General features: G+C 43.7%; 1 protein-coding gene across 1 annotated transcript; it reads left to right on the plus strand.

The window, feature by feature from the left end:
- The first annotated feature begins 821 nt into the window (after positions 1 to 821).
- ASCL4 (achaete-scute family bHLH transcription factor 4) lies at positions 822 to 10,959 on the plus strand. Its single transcript, XM_034935020.4, has 2 exons — positions 822 to 998; positions 8,310 to 10,959. The coding sequence occupies exon 2, from the start codon at positions 9,530 to 9,532 to the stop codon at positions 10,049 to 10,051; it is 522 nt and encodes a 173-aa protein (XP_034790911.1). The 5' UTR covers positions 822 to 998; positions 8,310 to 9,529; the 3' UTR covers positions 10,052 to 10,959.
- The last annotated feature ends 371 nt before the right edge of the window (positions 10,960 to 11,330 follow it).

Genomic DNA, 11,330 nt, shown 5'->3' on the forward strand with positions numbered 1-11,330 from the left:
ATGGAAGAAGATAGATAATAAAGAAATAAATAATTAAAATACACAATATTCCAGATCGCAATAAATAACATTAAAAAAAAGAATGGCTGGAAAAATGGACAGAAAATGCCTGGGGATGGGCCTGCGATTTTAATAGGGTAGACAGAGAAGTCATCACTCAAAAGGTGACATTTGAACCAAAGGAGAGGAGACAGTGATCCATGCAAACATCTAGAGGAAGAATATCTCAATCAGAAAGAAGGTCAAGAGCAAAGGCCCTGAGGCAGGACACTGCCTGGCAGATTTGAGAAATTGCAAGGACACCAGTGACTCTAGAACTGTATTGCCTAGTGTGGTAGCTGCTACCCACCTGTGGCTATGGAGCCCCTGACATGGGCCTAGTTTACATTGTGCAATTATTTTAGAGTGGGAAGTAAAATAGAGAGATTTTGTCAATAGCCCCAATTCTTCACTCCTCTCGGTAGCCAGCCTTTTTTCTCTTGGGAAGAAGTGGAGTCTATTTTTCTGCTCCTTGATTCTGAGTTTGCCATGTGGGACATATGCTTGAACTGAGCCGAGGTCAGGCCAAATCACTGATCCTCAGGCTCAAGAGCTAAATAAGTGCTTAGCGTTTTATTGACGGCCATTCTGAGGAGGCTGCCCCCCTTATCTTGGCTACCTCTGAGTCTCTGCTCTGATCTTAGGAAACCGATACATGGGTATAGAGGATTAAGCACTGGTACTTGGAACAGTATTTCTCTTAATGTCCCAAGTACTTTTTCAACTCCTCTAAAAGCTGTAGAATTACTTGTTTTCTAAATGCAGTGTATGTGGTAGTAGAACTGGGGTGATCTTGTGTGTTCTGTTAACTCTTACGATTTTTTTCTTTTTTTGAGACAGAGTCTTGCTCTGTCGCCCAGGCTGGAGTACAGATGGCGTGATCTCGGCTCACTGCAACCTCTGACTCCTAGGCTCAAGCAGTCTTCCCACCTCAGCCTCCCGAGTAGCTGGGATTACAGGTATGCACCACCACACCCAGCTAATTTTTGTATGTTTTGTGGAGACGGGGTTTTACCATGTTGCCCAGGCTGGTCTTGAGTGATCCTTCTGCCTTGGCCTCCCAAAGTGCTGGGATTACAGGCATGAACCACCATACCCGACCAAGTCTTAGGACTTTAAAGGGTGAGCACATATAGTTTCAAACTAATTCAGTTTCTCAGATCTGAAGGAACTGTGCTAATTTCTGTGAGGATCACGCAGAATGAATCTACACTCTACTCAGTCTTTTGAACAACACCCCTCTAACTAGACTGAGCAGAATAAGAAATCAAAGAGTGAGCAGAAATAAACACAACATCATCAACACCACAACACAGAAGACTTCTGTGACCAAATGTGGGGTGGTTTTCCCCACACACCAAGCAAGCAATCAGTTCTGCAACGCACACCAACTGGGTGCCCTCCAATTTAATTCCAACACTATCTACCTGGAGATAGCGTCAGATCCCACAGGTTGAGGGATCAGTCCCATCAGACTTCCCCCCAACCCTTCCTCATCAGACACCAGTCACAAGTCCAGGCCTGTGGAACTTCTGACCAATAGGCTTCAAATTGGGATTTCCATGACCCCCTCTTTGGGTCCCATTAATTTGCTAAAGTGGCTTACATAACTCAAGGAGACACTTAACTTACATTTACTGGTTTATTACAAAGGACATTACAAAGGATACAGATGAAGAGATGCACAGAGCATGGCACAGGGATGGGGTGCAGAGCTTCCATGCCCTCCCTGGGCGTGCCACCCTCCAGGAACCCCCAGGGGTTCAGCTATCCAGAAGCTCTCCAAACTCTGTCCTCTTGGGCCTTTAACGGAGACATTATTGGATAGGCATGACTGACTACCATGTAGAAATGTAATTGGCCCGAAAAGCATGTGATCGAATACTAATAAACTCAGTGGGGAAACCCAGCAAGGCCTGTCTGTTCACATTCTTCCTAGTCTCTTCCATGCAGCATTCCTTCCTCCAGCGGATGGGGCAGGACTCCTGAATTGAGGGTCTCATGACCCACAATTACAAAGGTGGTGGAAGATAAGAGTTCTGCTGTGGGCTGGTGAAAGAAGGGCAGGGGAAGTTCACAGAGACAGAGAGAGATTCTGTTTACTGAGGCCTGCTTCTGAGTGCCCTAACATTATAACAAAAGACTGTAACAAGAGCTAAGGGAGTTATAAGCCAGGAACTGTGGACAAAACCCAATATATCATAATATCACAGAAGGGAAATGATTTGTAGGAGTTTAGCCAAAGAAATTTTAATGTTGATATCTCTGAATTTTAACCTAAAAGGATAAGGTTATTTAAGCTTTGTGTTTTAATTTATGCCTAGCAATTTGAGAATGAGGATTTTTTTTTTAATTTGGAGGATTGTTCTATGGGTAATTTATTTGACTGCATAACCTCAGGCCAACTATACTGGAATGGCCTTCATTAGAAATAGCAAATAAAATCAGGAGTGAGTTTTTGGCCTGGGGTCCACCATATTTTGGGGTTAATTTAACTGATGTACTGTTCTGATTCATTTTAGAAGTTTAAGGGGCAAAAACTAAACTGCCTATCTGTGAGTCTAAGATGATAAACAAAGGAGCAGTAGTTGCCATTGAAGGAAGCTGGAAACTCAAGAAAGAAAGACAAGATCATTGTCTTTGTTAATGGCCTCCTAAAATTCCAACAGCAATGATAAAAGAAATGAAAAAGTAACTGAAAATTTACCTCCAAAGAAGGTCCATAGCCGGGCACAGTGGCTCACACCTGTCATCCCAACAATTGGGAGGCTGTGGCAGGTGGATCACCTGAGCTCAGGAGTTCGAGACTAACCTGAGCAACACATTGAAGCCTCATCTCTACAAAAAATATAAAAATTAATCGGGTGTGGTGGTACACGGTTGTGGTCCCAGCTACTCAGGAGGCTGTTCAATTGAACCCAGGAGGTTGGGGCTTCGGCGAGCCAGGATCATGCCACTGCACTCCAGCCTGCGTGACAGAGCAAGACTCTGTCTCAAAACAACAACAAAAAGTACATATGCCATATATTTTTTGTTTTAGCAACTCTCCAAAGAACAGATAATTTTCATCTTTTACAAATGGTTCCAACACCTAGAAACAGATGGAAAGCTGCTCAACTTATTTTTAAGAGTTTGAAATAATGCTGATACCAAAAAAGGAGAGCACAAGAAAATAAAACTATGAGCCAATATAACTGGGGACTATAAGAAAAAAATTTCTAAATAAAATATTAACAAATTGAATCCAGCAGTGTATAAAAGAATTATGACTCCATAGGATTTTATTCTAAGAATGCAAGGTGGCTCAATGTTAGAAAATCTATTATAGCAATTCACTACAATAACAAATAAAAAAAGAAAATACATGATTATAGATGTTAAAAAGAATTTGATAAAATTTAGTAGCTCTTCCTGAAAATAACAAACAAATTTCCTTAACTTGGTAAAGAATATCTACTAGATAGGGAAACATTAGAAACTTTCTTATTAAAATACCAGGATGGGCTGGGTGTGATGGCTCACACCTGTAATCCCAGCACTTTGGGAGGCCCAGGCGGGTGGGTCATGAGGTCAAGAGATCGAGACCTTCCTGGCCAACATGCTGAAATCCTGTCTCTACTAAAAATACGAAAATTAACTGGGCGTGGTGGTTCATGCCTGTAGTCCCAGCTACTCAGGAGGCTGAGCTGGGAGGATGGCTTGAGCCTGGGAGGCGGAGGGTGCAGTGAGCCGAGATTCTGCCAGTGCATTCCAGCCTGGGTGTCAGAGTGAGACCCCATCTCTCAAAAAAAAAAAAAAAAAGTCATCTTGAGTGGGTGTTATTTCACAAGTGTATGCATGTATTCAAAGCTCATTAAGTTGTATATTTAACATCTGTGCATTTAATCTATGTAGATCTTATCATGACTAAAAACCATTAGAACTAATAAGAGAGTTTAGCGAAATGACTAGATTAAAGATTAACATAAAATAAATCAGTAGCTTTGAATAACAGAAAAAAATCTTATTCACTATAGCAACAAAACCTATAAAACATCATGAAATAAGCATAATAAGATATGTTCAAGATCTACATGGAAAAATATTTGAAATTAATTAATTAATTAATTTTTATTTTTTGAGATGGAGTCTTGCTCTGTCACCAGGCTGGAGTGCAGTGGCGCGATCTTGGTTCACTGCAACCTCCACCTCCTGGGTTGAAGTGATTCTCCTGCCTCAGCCTCCCGAGTAGCTGGGACCACAGGCACGCGCCACCATGCCCAGCTAATTTTTGTATTTTTGGTAGAGACGGGCTTTCACCATGTTGGCCAGGATGGTCTCCATCTCTTGACCTAGTGATCTGCCCGCCTTAGCCTCCCAAAGTGCTGGGATTACAGGCGTGAGCCATGGCACCTGGCCAAAATTTACCAAAAAACAAAAAAGAAGACCTGAAGAAGTGAGTTCTATTATGTGCATATATGGAGATATGCAATGTTTTTTTTTTTTTTTAAAAAAAAGGTAATTCTCTCCAAATTAATCTTTTAAATGGAGACAGGGTCTTGCTCTGTTGCCCAGGCTGGAGTGCTGTGGCATGATCACAGCTCACTACAGCCTCGATCTCCAGGGCTCAATCAATCCACCCCCCTTAGCCTCCTGAGTTGTTGCGACCTCAGGTGCATGCCATCATGCCTGACTACTTTTTGTATTTTTTTGTATTGATGGGGTCTCCCCATGTTGCTCAGGCTGGTCTTAAACTCCTGGGCTCAAGCGATCTGCCTGTATAAGCTTCCCAAAGTGTTGGAATTACAGGTATGAGCCACTGCACCTGGCCCAATTTCTTTCTATTTAACACAGCCTCAATTAGAATCTCAAGTGGTAATTTCTTCCTCATGGATATTAAAAGTGCACGTTGTGTTCTTTTGTCTTCTTTTCCAAATTTGGGAAATCCCTGCCCAAAAGTTCTTCCAGATGAATTTTAGAGTCAGCCATTCATTCTCCAAGCCTTGAGTTTGGTGCCTCTTCATAATTCACACCAAGGTGTTATATAGACAAGAAGAGGCCTTGTAAAACTTGCGGTAGGAGAAGGTAGCCTTAAACAGGGGAGAAAAGACAAAAGCTAGAAGGAAAGGATTAAAATATACCTGCCCGTCTGCCCCCTTTCATGAGCAGACCCAAATAGGACTACACAAACCCAGCCCCAGTTACTCTTGGCAGGTTAGCATATGTGTTACGTGATCTAGCCAGCCTTAGGACAGCTTTAGGTTGGAGAGAATGTTTATCTGGGTCAAAACTGACTGGAGAGTAATCAGGAGTCAAAACTTCTTCTTTTGATCTCTTATGTAAAGAAGGTAACCCCCACCCCATACCCTGCACATCATGTGAGTAAAACAGTCCTATTCCTACTGGAAAAGCCACTTATTTTCAATGCTTTTGTTCTTTAGGAAAGGCTCTGTCAGCATTCTTTGTGACCATGCAGTTAGGTCATTATATTACTTGGATCCTATAAAAAGACCACTGTAGGATCAGGATTTGGCCAGTTTTTTTTTTTTTTTTTTGACGGAGTTTCGCTCTTGTCGCCCAGGCTGGAGTGCAATGGCATGATCTCAGCTCACCACAACCTCCGCCTCCTGGGTTCAAGTGATTCTCCTCCTGCCTCAGCCTCCCAAGTAGCTGGGATTACAGGCATGTACCACCACGCCCAGCTAATTTTGTATTTTTAGTAGAAACGGGGTTTCTCCATGTTGGTCAGGCTGGTCTTGAACTCCTGACCTCAGGTGATCCGCCTGCCTTGGCCTCCCAAAGTACTAGGATTACAGGCATGAGCCACCGCGCCTGGCCTTGACCAATTTTGATTGTGGTATTAGGAGTGAGAGAGAGAGAGAGAGAGAGAAAGTGTTGTAGATACTTCGTCCTCAGAGACAGAATTTACAAGGAGCCAGAAAACCTGGTCTAAGAGTTCTAATTTCTAATGGTAAATCTGTTGGTTTGGGCCAGATCAGGGGGTGTCATTTGAACTTTCTACACATTTTATCTTATTAAGTTTCACTGGGTTATAAAAATAAGAAAGTAATAGTGTTGGTATTAACAAGTTAAACAGTAGAAAGATTTATAAAGAAAAATGAACATCCCCCCTTCCTCCCCAATGCCACCCTTTCTTTTTAGGCAACCAATGCAAAAAACCATTTAGTATGTGTCTTTCTATTTCATTCTCCATGCTCACAGAAACACATATGAAGGACATACACATCATGTAGAATTGTTTTTATGTTCCTGCTGCATATGCTACTCTGCAATTTGCTTTTTTCACTTAAGACATTGTGGATATGTCTGCAAGTTCTTATGTACAGATTTTACTCATTATTTTTAATAATGGCATAATATTCTAAGATTTTTAACTCTTTTCCTATTGATGGACATTCAGGCTGCTCAGGCTGTTCCCTTTTTCTTCTTCTTCTTTATCTATTTATTTATTTTTCGAGACAGAGTCTCGCTCTGTCGCCCAGGCTATCTCAGCTCACTTCAACCTCTGCCTGCCAGGTTGCAGCAATTCTCCTGCCTCAGCCTCCCAAGTAGCTGGGACTACAGGCATGTGCCACCATGCCCAGCTAATTTTTTTGATTTTTAATAGAGATGGGGTTTCACCATGCTGGTCAGGCGGGTCTTGAACTCCTGGCCTCATGATCCTCCCACCTCGGCTTCCCAAAGTGCTGAGATTACAGGCGTGAGCTACTGTGCCCGGCCTCGCCTTTTTTTTTTTTTTTTTTTTGAGACTGGGTCTTGCTGTGTCACCCAGGCTGGAGTGCAGTGGCGTGATCTTGGCTCAGTACAACCTCCGCCTCCAGGATTCAAGTGATTCTCCTGTCTCAGCCTCCCAAGTAGCTGGGATTACAGGCACCTGCTACAACGCCTAATTTTTTGTATTTTTAGTAGAGACAGGGTTTCGCCACGTTGGCTAGGCTGGTCTCGAACTCCTGACCTCAAGTGATCCACCCACTTTGGCCTCCCAAAGTGCTGGGATTACAGGCATGAGCCACCTTGCCTGGACTCTTTGTTTTTTTAAATTGCTACAAATGTTGCAATAAAGATTATTGTACACATAAATAGGTATTGCTACATTTATTTTGGTAGGACAAAATGGGACAGATATCTGAATCAAAGGATGTGATGTGCACTATTAATTTTAACAGTTTCTTTAGCTGGGATGTGGAGGCACAAGCCTGTAGTCCTAGCTACTCAGGAGGCTGAGATAGGAGGATCCCTTGAGCCTGGGAGGCGGAGGTTGCAGTGAGCCGAGATCGCATCACTGCACCCCAGCCTGGGTGACAGTGAGACCTGTCTCAAAATAATAATAATAATAATAATAATAATAATAATTTTAATAGTTTCTTGAAGCAATTTATGCTCCCACCCTTTCCTCAAATCCTTGCCTCCCCTGAATCTTAGCAATCTTTTAAACTTTTGCCAATCTGAGAAGGAGAAATGGCATCTCAACTGTTCTTCCTTTTGCTCTCTTCCAATCTAGTCCTCAATCTGCAGATACAGTTATCTTTTTTGAAACACAAATCTTCAAATGTCACCTCCCTGCTTAAAATATTTCATTATCTTCCTGTCACTCTTAAAAGTTAAAATCTTTGACATGGCCAAAAAGCACCTTGTGGTATAACAGCCTACCTGCCTGAGTGGTGGACTTTTCTCCTAATAGAAAGGGCTTTCTCAATTCTACTGAGAAATTGTGATGATATATTAGGCTATTTGCCAGTACAAACCTCATCAGGAGCTACAACTTTTAATTTTTCTTTCTTCTTTTTAAAAGATGGGGGTCTTGCTATGTTGGCCAGGTTGGTCTTGAACTCTTGGCCTCAAGCAATCCACCCGCCTTGGCCTCCCAAAGTGCTGGGAATACAACCTTGAGCCACTGCACCCAGCCAAGTTACACCTTTAAAAACGTGACTAACTTATACCCGAAAGGAATAATTATTTCTATTTTATTTGCCTTGTTTTTTGAGTTGCTTCAGGCGGATCATTTAGAACAAACAGGGAGGAACAGGACTTGCCAAACTAAAAAGAAAAACATGTTAGGGCAGCACCTTGTCTGCTGAGGAATAGGCAAAAGCTCTCATCATAAATGTAGGGGGTTTTTGCTTCTCTTGTTTTTAAGTCGGACTTTTAAAGTAGAAGACACCTTTAATGTACTGGTTAGCAGAAGAGGAAATCTGATTTTCAGTGTGATAACATATTCTTTGACGTTAACCAGTACAGTTGGATTTTTAATGACACTTTCATCTTCAAAGGTTTACCAACACGGATGGATTAATTATTCATTTTGGAGGGGTTGTGTCTTAAAAAGACAAGTCTTCAAAGACATCATCCTTTCTCCTTGGAATTTGGAGTCTCCACCTTTCAAATGTTGCTTTCCTGCCCCCCAAGAGAGAAAATAAATGGCATTTTTTAAAGAAGAAGAATCCAATGGAAAAACACTCTTTGCGCTATGGAAAGATGATGTCCTTATATCCTGGGTGAGATTAGAAGAGGAGGCTGGGAAGCAGTATTTAAGCTGTGTTTACAGTAAGCACTGTGAGAAATAACCGGCTAAGCGCGTTTGTTATTGTTCAGTCTTTTGATGTGCTTTTAAAAAGTCGCATCTCCATAAAACACCCTCAACAACCATAAAACAACATATGTTGGAACATAATATGCAGACCCTTATATTCTTTGCTACAGTCTGTATTTTTCCTATACCCTTCAAACATGCCTCATTGAGTTTTTAAAAGATTCGGTTTGGAAGAAGAAAAACCTCAAGCCTCGCCCCGGGTCTTCCTTGACTTGACACATTTTATAACCGCAAGAGAGCAGTTTTTCCTTTGATGAGGCTAAGACCCCAGAAATGAAAGAGCAAGTTTAAGTTTGCAAACACTCTAAAAGCTCCTTCCATTAGACCTGGTTGCGGGAAACCACAAAGGACAGTCAAGTGATTTTCAAGGAGAAAGCCTCTGGTCCACTTTCCCTCCGCCGCCAGATCTACAGGTTCCTGGGAGGAGCTCTTCTCAAATCCTGAAGATTGCTAGGCTCTTGGCGAACGACTCATCTCTTGAAGACCTAGAGTGGTGGATTACAGGCATTGAAAAGCTTTTGGTGGCTTTGGAAGATGACTCTGGTGTGAGCTCACCTTTCCAGGCTGGGGGACCAGGCAGAGGAACCCCCTTTGTTATCTTCTGAAAGAAGATCAGTGGGGAAGACGGGGTTTGAAGTGTGGATTAGGAGGTCCTACGTCTTTGCCTACCACCTCTGCCTAAATCTTCATAAAAAGATCGAGGAGTGCAATGAACTTCAGGAATCATGCACCGTTTCCCTGAAGCCTGTCCAGGAACCTAACTTCTGGACCCAGAAACTTCTGCAAAGACAGACCCACTGAGCCAGGCAGTCTGCACCAGCACCTCTGCTTCTAAGATTCTGTTTCGTCTTCTTCTGTTGAGAGATTGACCTCTTGAGTGATTTGTGTGCTTTCCGGCAAATGATGGAGACGCGTAAACCGGCGGAACGGCTGGCCTTGCCATACTCGCTGCGCACCGCGCCCCTGGGCGTTCCGGGGACCCTGCCCGGACTCCCGCGGAGGGACCCCCTCAGGGTCGCCCTGCGTCTGGACGCCGCGTGCTGGGAGTGGGCTCGCAGCGGCTGCGCACGGGGACGGCAGTACCTGCCCGTGCCGCTGGACAGCGCCTTCGAGCCCGCCTTCCTCCGCAAGCGCAACGAGCGCGAGCGGCAGCGGGTGCGCTGCGTGAACGAGGGCTATGCGCGCCTCCGAGACCACCTGCCCCGGGAGCTGGCAGACAAGCGCCTCAGCAAAGTGGAGACGCTCCGCGCTGCCATCGGCTACATCAAGCACCTGCAGGAGCTGCTGGAGCGCCAGGCCCGGGGGGTCGAGGGCGCGGCCGGCGCCGCCCCCCAGCGCAGGGCGGAATGCAACAGCGACGGGGAGTCCAAGGCCTCTTCGGCGCCTTCGCCCAGCAGCGAGCCCGAGGAGGGGGGCAGCTAGCGAGCGCCCGGACTGGCCAGGACCCCCGCGCCCGCCGCACAGCGCGCATCCGGGCGCTCAACCTAAGGTCCTCTTCGAAGGTGGTTTGCATTCTTAATCTGGCATCTTCTCCAGGCCTAAATCTTAAGAAAAAGAAATGGGTGCTGGGGTTTGGGGGATGGGGGGGGTTGTTTTGACATTTGGGAATTTCTCCCCTGCCCTTATTGGTTACATGCCTGCAACTTATAGGTGCTTATTAAGGAGACTCTTTTCCTATACTTCTAAAATGCAAACTGTTCCAGATTCTGAGCGCCTCATTGTAAATACGATTATTCTAAAAACTCAAAGGGCGAGAACAACTGGAATTTCCCACCTTCCGTGGTGTGGGTAAATGGTATACATAAATATTAAACCTTAACCAAAGAAGAACTTTACCGCCACCAAAACAGAAACAACCCCAAACAGCCAAAAACAGTCCTTAAAAATGAGAGGAACATTTTCTTGCATTCCTTCCTTCGGGAATTGTATTCAAAATGTAATGGAAAGTAATTGTTGACCTCCTGCTTTGGGCGAAGGAGACTGTAAGCTGGTACTTGAGAACGAATTTGCCAGCATGTGCTGTTGTTGACTGTGTGAATGATGGTGCCAGGGAATCCATGGCTTGGTACACACTGTTTCATCCAGTGGCCACGTGGAAGCTTTGTAGCATTGAGCATATAGTAAAATATCTTAGAATTAATGATCTCTTTGGAAGAGAGCCCAAATTTGTATGAAAACTTGTTTTTCCTCTCAATTGTTTTGTCCACTGTTTTTTTCATTTTCCTTTTCTCTGCATACCCCCCGCCCCCCAACGTGTAGCTCTCCATCTAAGTTTTGGATAAACTGAAGTGGCACTGTGACTTTAAAAATAAAAAAGAAATCTACTTGGAAGTCCTTTTTGCGGGTTGAGCCAGATGGGGGAAAGATATGGGACAAGACGGATGGATTGAAGTTGGTACATTCTCAAATATTTTTATCACCATTAGGGCTTCCAGGTACAGTATATGGAAATGATGTAGTGACTTTGGCCATGTTAAAAGCCTTTTTAAAATATTGAATTTGGGTCATTTTTTTTCTGAGAAACAATTTTGAGTTCAGTAGATAAGTTAAATGCCTGCTGATGTATGAAGATCAACTTCCCTAAGATTGTTTTCTAATATGCCAAATTATCCTTTCCATGGAGGCAGCTTTGGTTTGTGGGGGAAGAAGGAGGGGAAATGGAAATGGACAAAGAGAACTAACAGTGGAAGTGCGTCCTCCA

This window comes from Pan paniscus, chromosome 10 (genome assembly GCF_029289425.2).
Source record: "Pan paniscus chromosome 10, NHGRI_mPanPan1-v2.0_pri, whole genome shotgun sequence".
NCBI lineage: Eukaryota > Metazoa > Chordata > Mammalia > Primates > Hominidae > Pan > Pan paniscus.